Source organism: Hypanus sabinus, chromosome 4, assembly GCF_030144855.1.
Source record: "Hypanus sabinus isolate sHypSab1 chromosome 4, sHypSab1.hap1, whole genome shotgun sequence".
Taxonomy (NCBI): domain Eukaryota; kingdom Metazoa; phylum Chordata; class Chondrichthyes; order Myliobatiformes; family Dasyatidae; genus Hypanus; species Hypanus sabinus.
This window is the reverse complement of record NC_082709.1, coordinates 129,900,391-129,922,750: the sequence shown is the minus strand read 5'-3', so window position 1 is coordinate 129,922,750 and position 22,360 is coordinate 129,900,391. Positions and strand designations below refer to the sequence as shown.

General features: G+C 39.5%; 1 protein-coding gene across 10 annotated transcripts in view; it reads right to left on the bottom strand.

The window, feature by feature from the left end:
* dmd (dystrophin) overlaps positions 1–22,360 on the bottom strand; it is a 1,939,431-nt gene that overhangs the window by 126,247 nt on the left and 1,790,824 nt on the right. For 7 of the 10 annotated variants that reach the window (XM_059968142.1, XM_059968139.1, XM_059968147.1 and 4 more), the window contains 2 exons: positions 9,123–9,183; positions 8,004–8,042 (listed from right to left, as the gene is read on the bottom strand). In XM_059968142.1, the coding sequence (XP_059824125.1) occupies positions 8,004–8,042; positions 9,123–9,183 (100 nt within the window). The remainder of the gene's footprint in view (positions 1–8,003; positions 8,043–9,122; positions 9,184–22,360) is intronic. The other 3 variants (XM_059968146.1, XM_059968149.1, XM_059968141.1) reach the window with 2 other exon arrangements.

The following is a 22,360-nucleotide window of genomic DNA, read 5'->3' as shown; positions in this document are numbered from 1 at the left end:
GAAGGGGATGATGTATGAGGTGAGGGGTGGAGGAGAACAGGGAGAGTTCAGGTGTGGGATAGTATTATTCAGTATACAGGTGTTGGGTTAAGATTAAATGAACTGACCAAAGTTAATCAGAACCTGACCCAAGCCTGAGCACTTGTATTTCTTTCCACACTCAATGACACTTGGAAGCATAAACAGAAGACCAGATAAGCAAAGCCATCCGCGGAAAACAGAGGACCCGTCAAATGATACAAAGTCAGTCATTCTGACCAGGATAAAATATTGAGCTTGACTATCTTGAGGGTGACTCAGTTAAAGTATTTTATCCAAATACATATCTGAACTGCACCAAGGATAAATAGGCATCATCATGCAGCTAAACCTTAATCAGTGACTGGCAGAGACACATTTATCTATGAGGAGTATTATCACAAGATTTGATTTATCATGAGGTAGCCAAATATTCATGTTGGTCAGCACGTAGTACTGATCAAGAACAATAAAAGATTCACTCCCTTTGTTGCTCCAATTTGGTGCAGAATGTGATGAGAATTTTGGATTTTTTATGTCTGTGAATTGATGCAAACATCATATGGTGAATTGACCAGTAAACCAGTGAGAGATGTTGTTTTTGTTTTGACACGCACTTTCTTGTTATCACAAACCACCATATTCAGAAATGCCTCTAAAAATACATCTAAAATTGAATGCAAAAATGTAATTTCATTTGAATTGGATTTATATGATTATTTAAGCAATAATGTGGTTTATTAATTTAATAAGAAAATCATGCAAGCACAGTGGCATTTGCAGTGTGATGCATTTCTTAAACCATTATTCAACATTTCTTAGTTTTGGAATTTGTTAGTGACTAAAGTTCATTGAAAATTAATTTTTGCTGACAGAACAATGCAAACCTGGCATCTATCCAGAACAGCGATCCCATTTCTATTCACAAGTCAGGGAAATGTTATCCTCAAAATGACTCTTTTCATAAAGGTTTGAAGTTATTAACATTTAAATTTATTAATGTTTAATAAAAATTCATTCAATCTCTCAAGTAATCATTGTAGTGTCTCTTTGCATTTTCTGTGATTTGAATACAAAATAACTTTTTCAAAGCTTTTTCAAGACTCAAAGTAGATTTTTGTTCATAGCCTTCAACATTGTTTCTGCATACACTTAATGAATTGTTTGACATATTTCCCTATTGGGTGTCTTATACAATTGAATTTTCACTTTAAAAATATGATTATTTTCAGAATCATTGATGTATTCTTAAATTGAAAGTTATTTGAGCAGGGGATTGGGGAGGTGGGGGTGCCAGTAAAACAGTTGAGATGTATCTATTTCAAAGCGAAGCCCGATGTGAAAAATGAGTGGTCAGGTGCTTTCAAAATCTTGCTGCATAAAAGTAAATTGAAAAGTCTGTGAATGCTTGGATTGATAGAGAGAATGTTTGATAGGACAAGGAGTGAACATGGGGTTCTGTCCAAATATGTGGTACGTGGTCTCAGAAGGGAATGAATGTTTGGGCAGAATCAGATTCGTGTTCTTAATCCTAAAATGTCGTGAAAGTTTTAACTTTGGCATGGAAATAACTGCATTCAGTTAAATCATGCTTGATTTAGTCCTGAGCTGTAATTCATCCCACCCTGATCATTGGTGTTTTCGCCATACTTGTTTCATGGTGGGATGGGTTCAAATATCCATGCCACCTGATCCAGGAGATCTCTAGAGAGATATTGCAATGTCACAGCAGGCATCAGGGCTGGGTACCTCTTGGGTCTCATCTCCATGATACCCTGCTTTTGACTTGAAACAAGACTGGGATAGATTGTCACTTCCTGTCAAAAACTTTAAGAGTTTTTAAATATTTTTAGATTGTGGGAGTGTTTAGGCAACTGGATGTTTGTAACTTCCTATGGAACCACCGGTGATAATTCAGTCTAGTATTTGCACAATTACAAAGGTCAGCTGTCAGGCTATCTTGCTCGAAGCAAACTAAACCACCCATTTACTGGGGATTCTTTCTCTAGTTTCTTTGATATAGCGGATAGAGCAGACTGGTTGTATGAGAGGGTAAAGACATTCAAGGAATAGGCTTAGCGGGCATGATCAAAAGCTAGCCTGTACTGGAGCAGTTCAAAGGATTAATTTGAGTTTGTGTTGCATTTAGCCAAGTCTTCATGTGCATCCAACCATTTGCAATCAAACGTTAAAGCATTCTCAATCCTGAAGAAGGGTCTCGGCCCAAAACGTCAACTGTTTATTCATTTCCATAGATGCTGCCTCCAGCATTTTCTGTGTGTTGCTTTGGATTTCCAGCATCTGAAGACGTTCCCATGTTTACTATTTTGCATTGTTGTAGGAAAATTCTAACATGTCAGAAATAGAATTTTAACACAGCTCTAAATTTACTTGTGAATCTCTCTGTGAACCAATGGGAAAGCCAGCTGTGATATTTTGGGGGGTGTACATGTAGAGACTGTTGACAATGGGAAACTTTTCAGTACCTGTACTTTAAATCTGCACATTTTGATTTGCTTTCTAATACATAAAACACAACATGGAAAAATAATAAACAGATGATGCAAGCTGCAACTTAAAGCAGTCTGGATTTATACCAGCTACCAGATAAATGTGACTGTGTTCAATGAAAAAGCTATCATAATATGTTTACTATTATGACTGGTACCGGCAAGGAAGACTCAATGGCCTATCCTTGCCTTTAATCAGCAAATTCCTGGACATTTTGCTGTCTGAAATATAACTGACTGAATCTGACCTGCTTACATGACAAGGCTTCATTATTTATATTTATATGTTGCAGTAGAAATATACAGATGCTTATTCAACAACATCCAATTGCACTAATCTGAATTTTTGCTTTAAGTCATTTAAAACCTCTGGTGAAAATATAGTTCAGAAGTATGACACCAGAAATTAGAGGAAATGATGTCCAAAGAAGATTCAACAGGCATTGGTGGGAACTCACTGGGGAAAACAGGAAACTGAAGGGGTATCTGATAGAGGCCTTCAAAATTCTGAACAGCCCTGAGATATTATTTCCAATTTTAGGGCAGATCAATTAGGAGCCATAATTTTAAGATCATCTCCAATAAGTTCAGTGTGCATTTCAGGAACAGCTTTCACTCAGATTGTTGAGAACATGGAACACATTAGCTCAGTAAAGAGCTGAGAAAAGTTACACAGATGCACAAGGAAAAGCATTTAGGTGTAGACCACACAGCCCCTCATACCTATACTCTTAGTCAATAAGATTGTGACAGATCTTTCACCTCAGCATTACTTTATTACACTGACAGTTTCATTCTGTCAATGTCTAATTAAAAGAACACGAGTCTCCATATTGAATGTACTCAGTCACTGAACAAACAGAACACTTTTGGGAACAGAATTCCAAGGGTTCACAAGACCCCAGGTGAAGAGATTTCTTCTCAGCTCTGTCCAGAATGAAGAAAATCATAGAATTTTGAGACTCTTCCCCATAAGCATGAACACTCTAGCCAAAGGAAGTATCATCCTGTCAAACACCATAATAATTTTATGTTTTAACGAAACCACTTTTCAACTTTCTGAACTCAAGACAATATAGTTTCCAGTCTGCTCAACCTCTGGGTGACAAAATCATGTGAAAATTGCCACCAGGAAGTTATCCTCCAAATCACACGCCATCCTGATTTGGAAATACATTGCTGTTCTTTCCCTGGAACTGAGTTAAAATCCTGAAATATTTTCCCAAATAGCATTGTGGGTATGGCCACACTTCGAGGTCTGCACTGGTTCAAAAGAATGGCTCACCCAATCTTCTCAAAGGCAATTAGAAAGGGAAAATTAAATGCTGACTCAGTTAATGAAGCACACATCCCTTCAAAAAAATTTTTTAAAAACTCTCCTTATATGATTGAACACTTGCTAGATGAAGGATTGGTGTACTCTCTCTTTCATAAGTAAATCTTTCCTTAGATCTGGAGAGCCAACTTGTACACAGTGATCTGGGTGTAGTCTCACCTGGGCCCTACAATAAGGTTCTCTTGCATACCACTTGTCTTCCGAACTGCTTGCAATACTTAAATGGTAATTTTCAATAATCACATATAAGGATGCGTTAGTCTCGTTGAACACAAACAGATTGCAATCTCCCATCATTTAAAAAAAATCCTTTGCCTTTTTATTATTCTACCAAAGTGGACAACTTCGTATTTTTTTTCCACATAATCTTTGTTTATTCATTTAGCATATCTGTTTCATTCTGAAGCATTTCTGCACCCTCTTTGCAGATCACATAATCTCCTCATCCAAAACACTGATAAAAATTATGTACAAACGAGGCCCAGGATTGTTCCCCAAAACTGGCCAATGCCTCCTGCCATGAAAATGACTTGCTTAATTCTATTTTCTGGTTCATGTTATTTAGAAGTCCTCAATCCATGCTAGGATATTTTATACTCTGATCCTGCACCCTCTGATTTTGTTTAATAATCACCATGGCAATGCATCAATGACTTTGAGAGTTGAAAGACACAATATCAACTAATTTATTTGTTCTGCTGGGCACAACCCAAAAATCTCCAACAGCTTTATACATCTACATTGATAATTTCCATTATTATTTCATGATGAACCCTTTTATCAATAACTTTAAAAACAGATAACAGTAATTCCCCTAGTATTGATGTCAGGCTAATTGGCCTCTAGTTCTTTGTCTTCTCTCACTCTCCATTTTTAAATACTGAGGTTACATTTCCAACTTTCCAATCTGAGGGAATTATTCTAGAATCGATGGTATATCAGGTCAGAGGTGACCAAACTGTCAGGCTGAAATAAATAATTTCCAGTTTCTATACTAAGCCCTATTATACTATGATTGTGGCTTGCTGGAGAAATCTTAACTCTGCAACTATCAATTAACCATTTCTCATTGTGGAACACCAGAGTTATTCTCAATATTCTGTTTTAGAACACCATCTCCTTCTCCTCTTCATACCTTAATGCTCATTTAATTGGTTTAATTTTTATTTTGCTGATTGAAGTCCTTCATGATTATGTATTATCCATATTACAATCAGTTCTGGTTTCCTGGACTTAAACTGTGCTCTGCTCTTGGGACCCCAATGTAATTTCCACCCATGCTTCCTGCTGATTGGTGGTTCCTTGCTACACCCAAATTTATTGTGGAAAAAAGCAGAAGGCCCTTGGGCAAGGCTTGATAAAGCAGAATGAGAGAAGGACTATGTGTAATATCAATACTAGCATAGACCAAAAGGGGTAAATGGCCCACTTCTATGCTGTAGATACTTTGGTAACTTGATCTCATTTCAGAACATATAGACCAAGTTCGGCTTGTTTGACATGGCTATATCTGTGAGAATGAGGAATATATTAAGGCACATGTTGTCTGATGGTTTATTCCTCCCTGTAGGTAGATTATATTGTCATGTATTGTCTACACATCAAGCATCATATGTAAAAGACCACATTAACTATCATTAAAGCTAATGAAACAATTTTAGTGAGCTTCAGTCAGATTCACAGTCTGATGTTGAAACTGGAACACTAAATCACAGCAATTTTAGCCATGAGATTTATTCTTTAACAACAATATATCAAGTTTCACTTGATGATTCCTAATTTAAGCCAGAAACCATAGCATGCAAAGCACTAATTATTTGTTGATTTTTAAAAGAATCATGCGAGTAGAAACAGAAAAAGTTGGAAATATTCATTAGGTCAGGCAGTATCCATGGAGAAAGACAATTAACATTTAAGGTTGATGATTCTTTGTCAGAACTCAAAGTCACTTTCGCTTTCCATAAAAGCCTCCTGACCTGTTGAATACTTACAATGTTTTCTGTTTTTGTTTCAGATTCACAGGATCTGCAGTTTTTATTCCTAAACTATAATTTATAAGTATTTTTCTTGAGGATCTTGCTAAGTAATGAAACTATTAATGAAGTATAAGTATATTAAGGTATCGAGCTGGGGCTGTTCAGTTACAAACTAAGGATTTCTTAAGATCTTCATCCTTTATGTCAATGGCTTTTAGTGCAATAACCAAGTGTACAACTCTCTGCCACCACAAGAACTATCCCAACTGTTTTTCATATGAGATCTCTGGTTGATGCATTTGATAAGGGTTAGGTATAAAGTGCAGATCTTGTGTGATTTGCACCATGATAAGAGGCAAAACAACATGGTCAGCATTATAACAAGAGCATAGTCTGTTGAAACACAATTTACAAATCTACATACTGATTCATCAGTCAGTCCTACAGCCAACAAATCAATTGATCACAGGGAAGACTGAAACTGTGGGTTTGATTTCCATCATAGACTCTATCCCATTATCATCCAAAATCCAGCCTCCATCAAGCTAAAGCACACTATCAAATAATCATCTTATATCACACTAGACTGAACTTCTGATCTTCATAACTTCTTCAAGAGTAATACTAGCTTCATTGATATCTGCGATGGCATTCAGCCAACTTGCTGCTGCATCTCTTGTGGATGTTTCCGTTTGCTCAATTTTGGTGACTCCAACACTCTGCGGCCACCTTCCATCCTCTGTGAGCTTGAACTCATCTAAAACTGCCTCCTAGAACCTGAATCATTCCCATTAGCCTTCAGCTCACTGCCCCACCATTGCCTTAGCTCTGTGTCCAATTCACCTGTAGCTCTGTCCCTCCCCATCATTGTAACTTGCTCCAACCCATCCTCAGACTTCAGTCTCACCTCATTTTCGTCCCTTTAGCTCACCACCCAAGGCCATAATTTTGGCAATCCATGTCTCAAATTTATTAACTTCTCCCAAAATTTCACCATCTCTCTGTTTTCTCATCGAGTAAGCTCCTTAAAATACTTTCCCTGAACAAACTATCATCACCCATTCTAGCAAGTACTATTTGTTTAGCCATGCCCTGTGTAATCCTGAATATTTTGCCAGTTTAAATGCTTCTGTATAAATGCAAATGACATTTAAATGATAAAAAACTGATGTTCCTCAAGACATTTTCATGAAAAATGAACAACCTTAATGTTTTGTCTAACTGTCTGTCCTGAGATGCTGTCAGATCTGTTGAGGGCTTCTACCATTTTCTGCCTTTTATCTTAAACTTAAACAGGGATTTTGCTGCTAGATACATTGCCCTTGAATTTTGCAATTCGTACTAGCTCAATCTGGGGTGTTTTTTCAGTTATCATTGTTACTTTTACAGCAATATAAATCTTTAGAAAACACACCAACTTTTGGTTACAATAATAAATTGCTATATAGGTGATGACAATAACTAATTCCTTCACAAGTCACCCATTACTATCCATACTTTACCATCCCTTTCTTTTACAACTTCCCAACCCCAGTCACTCACAGACAAGCAGTTCTGTCACAAAGACAAGAACTCGCCGTTCTGTCGCAAGTTTATTGAAAATCTGATTGGCTGACAGTCTTCACACAATATCCACATTATTAATATATTACTATGAAAATAACATATTGCCTACACAGAGGCTTTATCAGTGTAAAAATACTTTTAAAAATACCTTCATTTATATTGTTGACCTTTGGGGGTGTTACATCATTTGCTGAAAAGCAAAATATTCCAAACCCATACATACCTTGAAATTACATTGGAATGAAGTTTCAAGAACATAGTTATGTGCAGAAACTGATTAAGTCACAAACACAACTGAACCCTGAACATATCAGCCTCTATTTATAAGATAAAGTCATTTTGCTTTCAAGTACGTACAGTCAATCACATGTCAGTTAAGTTCAATTTGTCAAAAAAGCATGCTAATGCTTTTAATATGAGTTCTTATTAAAAGGTTATCTTCCCATAATTACTAATTCAAACCAGAGGCAACACACAGGGACAAAAATGCTTCTAAAGCACATGCTTTTAAGTGAGTAAAACTATAAAGCATGTCAGGGTAACTTTCTAAAAACTACAAGCAAAATCTATTAGGTAACAAGCAGTTAAATTTCTCACTCTGATGACCTTAGTTTACTTCCGATCACAGTCTTTGCACTGGAATAGAAAAGAACACTTGCTTAGAAGAGTGATATGCTGTCATAAGGAAATAAGTAAGGCCCATGAAAGTGATTAAGAAATTTTGCGTAGATAGCACTAATGGAACAGCACAAACAATGTATTTTCTTTTACCAAAACAATGAAATAAAGTAAACAAAAGTTTGAATTATATAAGAACATCAATACTATTTAAGATTTTGCAGTTGTAGAAATTGACTTGTGACTGAATAGCCAACTGTGGTGTGTCAAGATCTTTGCTCTTCCAGATGGATTGAACAACCAGATGGTGTAATCCAGATGTGTATTTGGATGTATGGCATCAGTAAATAGTGTCTGGATCTCTGTTATTTTAAATGTAGTGTGGCGACCCATTTCCTGGCACATCCGAACCGGCTCACAATTAGATAGCCTACGGGGGTTTGCGAGCACAGAGCTTTGGAGCCTCTGCGCCATGGGGGGACAGGTTGAGGGAGGCTTAAAAGTGAGGCTGAGGATTTCGAATAAAGTTTTTCCTTCGACTGCAGTTACCGACTCCGTGTCGTAATTTTAGCGCTGCATGTAGCACAGTAGTTTTAGTGCTACAGTAGTTAACATTTGCTAACCTAGATGAAGTGTGCCAGGACTCCCAGTATCACAATTCAGTGTGCTTGAATCTTTGGAAGTCTAAAAACAGCTACTCTGGACTACAGAGAATATAAGTGAAGGTTGTGTTTGGATTTCACTCGATGCAGTGTATCTAGATCTCTGGTTTGAAACACACTCTGACTCTGGTATGCCAGATGCAACACAAGTCTGGATTTCTGTTTGTCCAGGTGGTGTGTGTTTGGCATTTGCTAGTCCATTTGCTGTGTGCCACACAGAGCTGATTCAATTCAATATGAGGGATTTCCATGCATAAAACCAATCATAGTTCCCATTCTGACAAAATGATTTTGGGGATCATTCACCTACACAGGACTTAAGTGTAACATGAATACACACTTAGAGCCTATTTAATAAGCTACGTTCATTTCTGAGACATTTTAGTTTATATGCTAAATGTACAATGAGCATGTGCAATCTTAAAACAGTACTTACTTAATGTAGTAGGGAACTTTGTTGGGTGATATTGCTCGCTCCCAAGGACCTTGGACAGAAGCTGAAAACAACAAACCACAGAGAAAAAAAGGTTAAATCCAGTGTAAATAAGAAAAATACATTAATCATTAAAATGACTATTTTTATACTCAGCTCAGCAGATCTCCATCTGTCTGCTCAGCTGTCCATAAAGAAGGGAAGGATTAACCCAGCAGTCTGAGAAATTTTTCTATAAATCTGTTTGAAATTGAACTCTATCAACCATAAAAAATAATGGTGAAGCACTTGGGTTACAGACTGGGGGTTGATAATTACAGCATACGTTGCCTTTAATACCATCATCACATTTCAGACCAAAAGAAACTGTGATAACTTGGCTAATAACAAGTTGACCCAGCTCCCAATGTAACTTGTATATAATGGAATGATACAAATGATGGAAAAACTGTCAAATATTAAAATTATGGCAGAAGACTGTACATTTTTCTTGAAAATTAAGCATCTATTCTGAAAGGATTTTGAGTTAGAACTGGATTAATCTTAAAGGATTGCATTAAGATTTTTAAACACCCCTTCTAGTTGGTTAATTATTATCTGTAAGTGATCAGCATCTGCACCCTTGCCTTTCCCTTAAGGGTGGGTTCAAGTTTTCAGAGATTCCAATGAGGAGAACTGCATTGTTAAAGAAAAGAAACTGATGAAACAGATGGATGCACAAATATCATCAATTGTAAGTGATAAAGTTATGTACAGTAATGGAATCCTGACTATTGCACTAAGAACTTGTGCTGCAGAATACAGTCTACAGGCAAGATGTTCTGGTACAGCCTTAATGTGGCTCCAATGTGGAAAGTTGCCCAGTATGCCCCTTAAGTATAAATAAAGGCAAAGGCAAAACAATAGGTATCACCCCACTGATCTACTCAATCAGCAGCTTGATGCAGTTGTCGTCACTAACCAGATTAAAACTGTTCACCAATGCTCAGATTCTACTGAGACTACTCATAGTAAGAAGCCTTGATGCAAACATGAACACAAGGGCTGAATTTCAGAGGAGAGGTTAGGCAAACAATTCTCATCACAAGGTAACTAAAACATCTTGGAGTCCCCCCCGCACCACCAACAGTAAAACTGAAGGAGCAAGAGGAAAACACTTTTCTGACTGGAGCTGTGCCTTATTCCTAGCACAGCTGTGCAAGTCCTGATCATAACCACCATCAGTCTTTTGTCTTCGGCCATTCCTCAGGATAACGCCTCCTTACTGGTTTTGTGTGTCATAAGGAGAAGAATGAAGCCAATGTGAGGATTTCAGATTCTTCCATCGATAGGGAAGAAGGTACCTGATGGAGTGGAGCGAGCAGTCAGTAGTTTGAGAGGCAGTACGCTCTTTCTGCCACTTCTGCAGGCCTTCTGTGTGCTCATGATGCATTGGAATGCAGGCTTTCAACAACACCCAAAATGTGGTGATGGAATTGGTGATATTTTTCCAGAGCTTTGAGGTACTAGTTGTCGGTAGATGTGTTTTATTCACCTCTTACTACTTTAGTGCATTTTTTCCTCAATTGATTCATAGAGTCACAGTGTTAAGCACATGGAAAACAGGCCCTTTAGCACAACTTTTGAGCAAAATCCCCACTGGGGTCTACGTACCAATAATGGCCCGGAGAGCATTTGAGATGCTAGAAAAGCCCAGTCATGATGGTAAAGCTCACTCTGTGATGGTGATATTCAACTTCTAGTTTTTCGGTCCAAAGTATATGTACATACCTCCTTGTTCTTTAGATTGGCCGATCCTTGTCTGTTGCACAGTGATGTCACTGTCAATATGTCTGATTTCCTAAGTTATGAGAACAGAATGGCGTTCAAATCTGTTATTATTGTGATAAATCATCGTCATCCGTGGTTCGTCGATGACCTTCTTGCCATCATCAGTAGAGAGATTCGATCATAACTGAACAGTGTTAATTTCTTTCAGACAATCAAGCAGTCATTGACAGCATTTCATGAGAGCTGGGTACCATTCAGATTTAGGCTGATAATTGGCAAGTCACAATCTGCCACACAAGTGCTTGGTAATAACTGATCAGCAGCAACTACTGATCTTACATTGAACACATCTCTATCACTGAATTCTGACATAATTGACTAACAGCTTAAGAGCATTAACCACTAAAGCAGAGGTGACAGGCTCTTGATAGGTAAGGGTGTTAAAGTCTACAGGGAGAAGGCAGAATTGGGTTAAGAGGGATAATAAGTCAGGTATGATAGTATAATGGAGCTGATTCAATGGGTTGAATGGCCTAATTCTGCTCCTATGTCCTATGGTCACACCAGAACTGTGACGAAAATTGCAAGGTCAGAGGCTGGCTACTTGTATCAAATTGGTCACCTCAAAGTTTCTGAACATCTACCCATCAGTGTGAAAGTCAAGCCACTGAGTAATGGATGATCTAAGATCTTCTCATTTTGACTAAGCTTTCACATTTATTTTCAGCTTTAAATGCAACAGTGGTATTAAAAGCAGAGTATCCTGTAATTACCACAAACATAAGAGAATCTGCAGATGCTGTAAAAGAGAAGACCAGAGTGGTGAATCAAAGAGGAGAAGGGCTGAAGATGGAGGAGGGGTCTTCAGTGCGGGCTGGGGACTCCTTGCCAAAGAAGTGGGCACAGAGACGGAGGTAACAGAAAAAGAGCTTGGTGTCATGGTGGGCGCAGAACTCATTGAGGTATAGGCACGGGGGACAAAGGTGAGGCCCATACAAAGGACAGAACATTCTGCCTCAGAAATGGTGAGGTCAGAGGGGATGGTGAAGACCTGGCATGGATGAGAGCTGGGATCAGAGGGGGAAAGAGGGTTGCTAGTATCAGAGAGGAGAGGAGACGTTTGGGTGTCTTAATGCAGAGGCTCAGCCTGAAATATCGACTATTTACTCTTTTCTATAGATTTTGCCAGGCCAGCTGAGTTCCTCCAGCATTTCGTGTGTGTTGTATTCCATAATTGCCATGTCCAGAGAATGATAAGATATGCCCCATGAATGGTGTATGACACAAGTTGGACATCATCTAGGGCAAGAGAGCCTAGCTGATCAGCACACCAGGCTCCATTTTACATATGCACTTCCTCTCCCACCAGCACAATATGACCACCTACAAGACTCACTGCAGCAACTTGCTGAAATTTTTGTGGCACCGCCAATAATTTCTTCAACGTCAATAATCTGCTATGGTAAAGGTAGGGTACACATAAAATAAAATTGATTTTGATTTTCCCTCCAAGCCACATCATCTTGATTAAAAGATATACCATCAATCTTTAATCATTACTTAACTCAAAACTTGGGACCCTCCATCTTACAGTCCTGTGGGAGTATATTCACCAGAAGGTGAGAAGTTAGCTGATGACTTGAACCAATCTTAGACTCTTGGACTCTCAAGGACTTTGAGGCAAATTATTGGCTGTGCCAACAATACTCACATCCCTGGAATTAATTTTTAAAAACCAATAACGATCATTCAACTGACAGTAATAAAACAAATTTTCTAGTTATTATCCAAATAAAAAGCATCTGGCCATTTACTTCTTTGCTGCTATGGATCCTTGCATCAATTAACTGCTGTTTTTATTTCCATACAGTGCAATACTGATTTACACCAATTTGCACAATGTCTGTAGTGCAAACTTGGACGTGTTGTGGCTTTGAAGAGTGATGTATAAATGTAAAGGTAATGGTCCACAAGGGCAAATAGGTCATCTGGTATGATGTGCAGACAGGTACGTTCTCAGATATGAACTGTGAATTCATCCAAGGCAGCAGACATTGTATTCACAGGTTTCATAGGATTTCCTGAACAAAGAAGCAAATAATGTCAAGAAGAAAACAAATTTTAAAACAAACTTGCTTTCTCCACTTTTCCTTGGCGTGCTCAAAAAAGAGACCCAAATATTCTATAAATCTGATGGGGTGGTTCTAGGAGTTAGGTATTCTGTAATGACATTTCCATATAGTTAATTATCAAGGGAAAAGCAAGTTGAAGGGTTCTCCATGAAACAATTCTCACTATTTCTATTGTCAATGAATTGAAAAGTAATGCTAATGAAGATGAAATTTCTCTAACAAGAAAGTAGCTTCAGAACATCACAAAGTAGTAAAGCAGTACCAGTCTACTAAAATGTGCAGCAACATTCATGGAGTTGCCAGAGCAACCTTTAAAGCAAGTCAGTTCTTGTAGAATGCTGAAGTCCAGAGAATGATCCACTGGAAAATTATATTAACCCATCAATATCCATGAACTTCCCCTCCTATTTACTGCACATTGACAAATGAACTTATGCAGTATTAATGAAGTCCTAATGTTTTCGATTATTTCAAGTTTTTTAAAAATTAAAACTGTTTTCAGTGTATAGAAACACTTTAAAACTTTGTGGTTAAGGAATATACATTGCAGCACTGGGCTAGACTGTCTCAAGATGTCTAACAGTCCCACGGATATTAAAACCTTGGAGGGTTATGGGCTGAGTGCGGGTCAGTGGGACTAGGTGAGAGTAAGCATTCGACACGGACTAGAAGGGCCAAGATGGCCTGTTTCCGTACTGTAATGGTTATATGGTTAATAGTAGGATAGATGTCACAGCCAGGATAACAGATGCAATTTTGATTTAAGACACTTTCAAAGGTAAAGAAAGGCACTTTGTGATCTAGCAAGTACTGAACCTTTTCAGTGATTTAAAAGCAGAATTAGCCCAATTAGCCGATCAAGTTTGCTTCTCATTCCATCATGGCTGATTTATTAGCCCTTTCAACCTTATTTTCCTGCCTTCTCCCTGCAACTTTTGACTCCTTTACTAATCAAGAACCTATGAACCTCCACTTTAAATATAACCAATGACGGTCTCCATAGCCATCTGTGGCAATGAATTCCACAGATTCACTACTCAATAGCAAAAGAAATTTCTCCTCATCTCTGTTCTAAAAGGGACATCCTTATATTCAGAGGCTGTGCCCTCTGATCCAAGATTCTCTCAGTATAGAAAACATCATCTCCACATCTATGCCTTTCAAAGTTCGATAGGTAACTTTATTTTATGCCTTATCTTTCATGTCCTTCATTCCCAAATCACTCACGATATTTAAAATATTTTGAAGCTTCTTCCTACTGATATATAAATGCACGAGCAAATAGGTGCACAACAAGATTTTTAACAAGGAGATACACCGACATTAAATGTACTCTGGTGGTACTCGTTGAGAAATATTTACCAGGATATCACAAGGACATCTTTTAATAAAAACAGTGAATACTGTGGAATTTTTCATCTGTGGCAAAAGAGAATTCTCCTCATCTGTTCGACAGAAATGAGTCTGTGCCCTCTGTTTTTAGATTCCCCTACGATAGGAAATATCCTCTCATGTTCACCCTATCAAAGCCTTACAATATTCGACAGGCTTCAGTGAGATTCCCCTCTCATTTTTCTAAACTCTAGCGAGTACAGGATCAGAGCCAACAAAAACTCCTATCTGTTGAACCCTTTCATTTTCAGGATAATTTTTGTGAATCTACTCTGGATCTTTTCCAATGCAAGCCCATTCTTTCTCTGATAAGGGATCAAAACTGCTCACAATCCTCCAAGTGCACTCTGACTAAAACCTTATAAATCTTCAGCATGACATCCTTACTTTTAGTTCAAGTTCACTTTAAACTTTATTGTCATTCAATCATACACATGATTACTGCCAAATGTAACAATGCTCCTCTGGACCAATGTGCAGTACACAGTGCATATGGCTCACACACATGACACACAAAGTAATATTACCACCAGTAAATAAACAAATAAGAAGGTGCCTTTATGACACAAGTGGAAAAGTAAACAGTATAACTACAATAGCGCTTCACATGTGATGAGAACGGGGTGGGGACAGGGAGTCCGGCAGTCTACAGCCGGGGAGGGAAGTTGTTTCCCATCTTAACAGTTCTTGACCTGATACCACGGTACTTCCTGCCTGAAGGAATGGGGTCAAAGGAATTGTTGGACGGATGGGAGGGATTATTTACAATTCTAAGGGCCCGGCGTACATAGTGCTCCTGATAAATATCTCTGATGGCTGAAAGAGAGACCCCAATGATCCCCTCAGCAGTCCTCACAATCCTGTCTCGGTACCTGAGATCAGATGCCTTGCATTTCCTGTACCAGACAGTGATGCAGTGACACTTTTGATTGGTTAGAAGGAGGGGAGAATCAATCTCCTTAGGAAGTTGAGATGCATATTTCTATTCTAATCCTCTTAAGATGAATGCTAACATTGCACCCGCCTTCTTTACTACCAATTCAACCTGCAAATTAAACTTCAAGCACATAAGGAGTAGGAGTAGGTCATCTGGCCCGTCGAGCCCGCTCCACCAATAAGATCATGGCTGATCTGGCCATAGAGTCATCTTCACCTGCCTGTCTTTTCCCCATAACCCTAAATTCCCCTACTATGCAAAAATCTATCCAACCTTGTCTTAAATATATTTACTGAGGGAGCCTCCACTGCTTCACTGGGCAGCGAATTCCACAGATTCACCACTCTCTGGCAAAGCAGTTTCTCCTCATCTCTGTCCTAAATCTACTCTCCTGAATCTTGAGGTTATGTCCCCAAGTTCTAGTCACACCTATCAGTGGAAACAACTTTTCTGCTTCCATCTTATCTATCCCTTTCATAATTGTATGTTTCTATAAGATCTCCTCTCATTCTTCTGAATTCCAGCAAAAACAGTCCCAGGTGACTCAAATCTCTCCTCACAGTCTAACCCCCTCATCTCTGGAATCAACTTGGTGAACCTCCTCTGCACCACCTCCAAAGCCAGTATATCCTTCCTCAAGTAAGGAGAACAGAACTGCACACAGTATTCCAGGTGCGGTCTCACCAGCACCCTGTACAGTTGCAGCATAACCTCCCTGCTCTTAAATTCAATCCCTCTAGCATTGAAGGCCAACTTTCTATTTGCCTTCTTGATAGCCTGCTGCACCTGCAAACCAACCTTTTGTGACTCATGCACAAGCACTCCCAAGTCCCCCTGCACAGCAGCATGCAGTAATTTTTACCATTTAAATAATAATCTGATCTTCCATTTTCCTTCCAAAGTGATGACCTTGAACTTACCAGTATTGTACTCCATCTGCCAGACGTTCGCCCATTCATTTAACTTATCTATCTCTCTCTGCAGACTCTGTATATTCTGCACAACTTGCTTTTACACTCAATTTAGTGTCATCAGCAAGCTTCGATTCACTACACTCGGTCGCCTCTTCCAGATCTTTAATATAAAATGTGAACAGTTGTGGGCCCAGCACCAACCCCTGCGGCACACTGATTGCCAACAAGAGTAACACTCATGTATCCAAACCCTCTGCTTTCTATTAGTCCTCTATCTATGCTAATACATCACTTCCAACTCTGCATCCTTATCTTATGGACAATTCTTTTATGTGGCACCTTATGGAATGCCTTCTGGAAATCCAAATAAATAACGCCCATCTGTTCCCCTCTATCAGCTACACTCATTAAATCCTCAAAGTTCCTTTGGATCTTTGATTTCTGAATTTTCTCCTCATTTAGAAAATAGTCTCTGCCTTTACTTCTTCTACCACATGCATGATCAATCATTTCCCTACATGATATTCCATCTGCCGTTTCTTTGCCCTTTCTTATAATTTGTCTAAATTCTTTTGCAGACTCCCTGCTTCCTCAACACTTTTTGCCCCTCAACCTAGCCACAAGCCATCAATTCCGTCATCCAAATCACTGAAATATAACATGACAAGAAGCACTGCCATCAATAACCCCTATGGAACACCACTAGTCATAAGCAACAAATCAGAAAAGATCCCCTTTATTTTCACTCTTTGCTTCCTGCCAGTCAGCCAATCTTCTATCCATACTAGCAACTTTTTTGTAACACCATTGGCTCTCATCTTGTTAAGCAGCCTCATGTGTGGCACCTTATCAAAGGCCTTCAGAAAATCCAAGTAAAAAACATCCACTAACTCTCCCTTGTCTATCCTGCCTGTTACTCCCTCAAAGAATTCTAACAGATTTGTCAGGCAAGCTTTCCCCTTCAGGAAACAATGCTGACCTTGCCTATTTTAACATGTGCCTCCAAGTTTCCCAAAATTGCATCGTTAATAATGGACTCCAACATCTTCAGTCAGGCTAACTGGCCTATAATTTCGTGGCTTTTGCCTCCCTCCCTTCTTAAAAAGTGGGGTGATAATTGCCATTTTCCAGTTCTCTGGAATCATTCCAGAATCCAGTAATCCTTGAAAAATCACTACCAATGCATCCACAAAATCTTTAACTTCCTCCTTCAGAACTCTGGGTGGAGTCCATTTGGTCCATGTGACTTATCTACACCTTCAGACCTTTCAGCTTCCCAAGCACCTTCACCCTGGTAACAGCAACTATACTCACTTCTGCCTCCTGACACTTTTCAATTTCTGGCATACGGCCTACCTTCATATTTCATCTTCTCTCTCCTTATTGTTCTCTTAGCTGCCTTCTGTTGGTTTTTAAAAGCTTCCCATTAATTTTTGCTATATTGTCTGCCCTCTCCTTTCCAATTATACTGTCTTTGACATCTGTTGTCAGCTTCAATTGCTTCTTTCTCCCTTAGAATTGTTCTTATTCTTTGGGATATGTCTATCCTGTGCCTTCTGAATTGCTCTGAAGAACTCCAGCCATTGTTGCTCTGCCATCATCCTTGCTAGTCTCCCCTTCCAATTAACTTTGGCCAGCTTCTCTCTCATGCCTCTATAGTTCCCTTTACACCACTGTAAAACGGGTACATCTGATTTTAGCTTCTCCTTCGCAAACTGCAGGGTGTAAATTCTATCATATCATGACCACTCCCTCCTCAATGTTCCTTTACCTTAAGCTCCCTAATCGAATCTGATTCATTGCACAACAGACAATCCACCAATGGGCTCTGCTATAAGCTGCTCTAAAAAGCCACCCCATAGGCATTCTACAAAGTCCTTCTCTTGGGGTCCTGCACCGACTGATTTTCCCAATCTACCTGCACATTGAAATTCCCCATGATTATCAGAACATTGTGCTTTTCTATGTGCCTTTTCAATCTCCAATTATAATTTGAACCAGACATCCTGGTATTTTTCACAAAGTCTTGGATCTGTATGCCTACCATGACAAAGAGAAACAAAAGCCTTTCATTTATATAGCACTATACCAACCTCAGGCCATGCCAAAATAAGCAAAGCAATGCACTGATGGTAATATAAACACTTCTGCTGGGTAGTGCATGTGGCACAGATCAAAACCTCCAGTGTGTTGAAGTACAAGTAGCATTGCTTCATGCACTTCAACACACTATCAATGATGTCAGCATTACTGTCACTAGCAATGTGATGAATTACCTGCTATAAAATTGGCTTGAGAGCTCTGAGATGATCACTTAGTGACCAGGTGATGTCAATGGGTAAATAAGTAGAAAGAACATCCATCCAACATCTTTTCTCTTTTTTCTTTTTTATTTGCTGTTAGCGATAATCTACTTAGCTATTCACTGCTGGCCTTCAACCATGTACTACTAAAACAGAGGACGGCTGACTGTTCACTAAGACCATAAGACCATAAGCTACAGGAGCAGAACTAGGCCATTACGACCATCGAGTCTGCTCTGCTATTTCATCCAGCTGATCCATTTTTCCTTTCAGCCCCGAACTCCTGCCTCCTCCCCCCGCAACTTCCCCCTCCCCGTATATCTTCATGCCCTAACCCATATACATAAAGACATGGGCTCCACAGCTGCCTGTGGCAAAGAATTCCACAGATCTACTACTCTCTGGCTAAAGAAATTCTCCTCATTTCCATTCTAAAAGGACACCCCTCTATTCTGAGGCTGTGTCCTCTGGTCTTAGACTTTCCCACCATAGGAACCATCCACTCTATTGAGGCCTTTCACCTTTCAATAGGTTTCAATTAGGTTTCCCCTCACTCTTCTGAATTCCAGCGAATACAGGACCACAGCCATCAAAAATTCTTCATACGACAAGCTGTGTAATCCTGGAAGTATTTTCGTAAACCTCCTTTCAGCCTTCTCCAGTTTCAGCACTTCCTTTCTAAGGGGCCCAAAACTGCTCACAATAATCCAAGTGAGGCCTCACCAGTGCTTTATAGAGTCCCAACATTGCATCTTTGCTTTTATAATCCAGTCCTCTTGAAATGAATGCCAACATCACATTTGCCTTCCTTACCACAGACTCAACTTGCAAGTTAACCTTTAAGGAATCCTGCTCTAGGACTCCAAAGTCCCTTTGCACTTCAGATTTTGTATTTTCCCTCCATTTAGAAAAGTCAATCCATTCATTTCTTCTCCCAAAGTACATACCATACACTTCCGAACACTGCATTCCATCTGCCTCTTCTTTGCCCATTCTCCTAATTTGTCCAAGTCCTTCTGTAGCCTTTTTATTTTCTCAAAGTTCTTCCCCTGTATGTACTTTCATATCATCTCCTAACTTTGTAACAAAGCCATCAATTCCATTATTCAAATCATTTGACATATCACGTAAAAGGAATTGATCCCAACATATCCCTGTAGAGCACTGTTAGTCACCAGCAGCTGACTAGAAATGGCTTCCTTTGTTCCAACCCTTTGCTTCTTGCCAATCAGCAGCTGCTTTATCCATGCAAGAATCTTTCCTGTAATACCATGGGCTTTGTAGCTCACTACGCAGCCTCATATTTGGCACCTGTAAAAGGCTTTTGAAAATCCAAGTACACAACATCAACCAATTTTCCTTTGTCTATCCTGTTTGTTATTTCTTGAAAGAATTCCAACAGATCTGTCAGGCAAGATTTTCGCTTGAGGAAACCATGCCTTCTGTAGTCTATTTTATCATATGCCTCCAAGTACCCTGAAATCTCATCCTTAATAATCGACTCCAACATCTTCCCTACTACTGAGGTCAGACCAACTGGCTTATTATTTCCCCTCTTCTTCCTCTCTCCCTTCTTGAAGAGTGCAGTGACATTTTTCAAGTTTCCAGTCTTCTTAAACCATTCCAGAATCTAGTGTTTCTTGAAAGATCATTGCTAATGCCTCCACAATCTCTTCAGCCACCTCTTTCAGTACCTTTGGGTGTACACCACCTGGTCCATGTGACTTACCTATTTTTAGTCTTTTCAGTTTCCCAAGGATCTTCTCCCTAGTAATGGTAGCTTCACACACTTCATGACCCCTGACATATGGAACTTCCACCATATTGTTAGTGTCTTCCACAGTGAGGACTGATGCAAAAAACTTATTCAGTTTGTTTCCCATTACTATCTTTCCAGCATCATTTTCCCGCAGTCCAATATCCATTCTCACCTCTCTCATACATTTTATGTATCTGAAGAAACTTTGATATCCTTCATAATATTATTGGCTGGCTTACTTTCATATTCTATCTTTACCTTCTTAAAGACTTTTGTAGTTGCCTTCTATTGGTTTTTAAAAGCTTCCCAATCCTCTAACTTCCCATTAATTTTTACTGTATTATATGTCCTCTCTTTGGCTTTTATGTTGGTTTTCACTTCCCTTGTTAGCCATGGTTGTGTCATCTCATCTTGCCTTTAGAATACTTCTTTCTCTTTGGGATCTATATACCCTTTGCCTTCTGAATTGCCTCCAGAAATTCCATCCGTTGCTGCTCTGCCATCATCCCTGCCAGTGTTCTTTGCCAATCAATGTTGGCCAGCTCCCCTCTCATGCCTCCGTAATTCCCGTTCTTCCACTGTAATACTGATACATCTGACTTTAGCTTCTCCTCCTCAAATTTCAGGGTGAAGTCGATCATATTATGATCTTTCACCCTGAAGGTTTCTTTTACCTTAAGCTCTAATCAATTACAGTTCATTGTGGAACACCCAATCCAGAATAGCTGATATTTGAGTGGGCTCAGCCACGAGCTGCTCTAAAAGCCATCTAGTAGGCATTCCATAAAGTCCCTCTCTTGGAATCCTGCATCAACCTGGTTTTCCTAATCCATCTGCATATTGAAATCCACTATGACTATTGTAACACTGCTCTTTTGGCATACGTTTCCCATTGTAACTTGTAGACCACATCCTTTCTACTGTTTGGATGTCCGTATATAACTCCCATTAGGGCCTTTTTACCTTTGCAGTTCCTCAGCTCTATCCACAACGATTCAACACCTTCCGTCCCTGTCACCTCTTTCTAACGTAAGTGCTCCTGGATGATTATCATTGAGGCAGTTTACCATGTTCATCTTAGGCACAGATACAATAAAAGCATCCTTGAAGCAGATGGGTATCTCATACTACCGAAGTAAGAGGTTAAGGATCTCAGTGAACACACCAGTCAGTTGATCAGCACAGGTCTTAGCCAGGTATTGCATCCGTGTGGGCCGGATGCTTTTCATGGGTTCACCCTCCTGAAGGCTGCTTGCACGCCATCCTCAGAGGCTGAAATCACAGGACCATCAGGGGCTTTGGGAGTTCGGAATGGTTCCTCCATCTTTTGATGGTCAAAGTCAGCGTAGCAGGCATTGGGTTCGTCTGGGAACAAAGTGCCTGTTGTCACCTGTGTTGTTTGATTTTACTTTATAAGAGCTGATAGCTTTCGAGCCCTGCCACAACTGTTGAGCACCCTTTGCTGATTCAAGTTTAGTCCAGGATTGACACTTCACCCATGAGATGGTTTTCTGAAGATCATATGTGGACCTTGTGTAACTTTCTTGGTCACCAGACTTGATTGCCTTTGACATGGCCCACAGCAGATTGCAGATTTCATGGTTCATCCAGAGCTTCTGATTGGGGCAGACTCTGAATGATTTTGCGGGAACACTCTTGTTTACAACTGTTTTAGTAAACTCCATGACAACCATAGTGGATTCTTGTAAATGCATAGATGTGTCCTTGATCATGGTCCAGTCCACAGACTCAAAGCAATCCTGTCGCCACTCCTTTGCCTCTTGAGACTTCCTCTTTGTTGTCCTAATCTCTGGAACTTTGCTCTTTAGTCTCTGCCTGTATGTAGGTAGGAGCACAACCAAGTTAACAGATTTTCTGAAATGTGATCTGGGCATGAAATGGTAGGCATCCCTTATCTTAGTATAATGGCGTTCTAGTATGTTGGGACCTCTGGTGGTACAGGTTATATGCTGATTGTGATTGGACATGGTTTGCTTCAAACAAGCCTGGGTGAAGTCCAGGCATTGAGCTCAT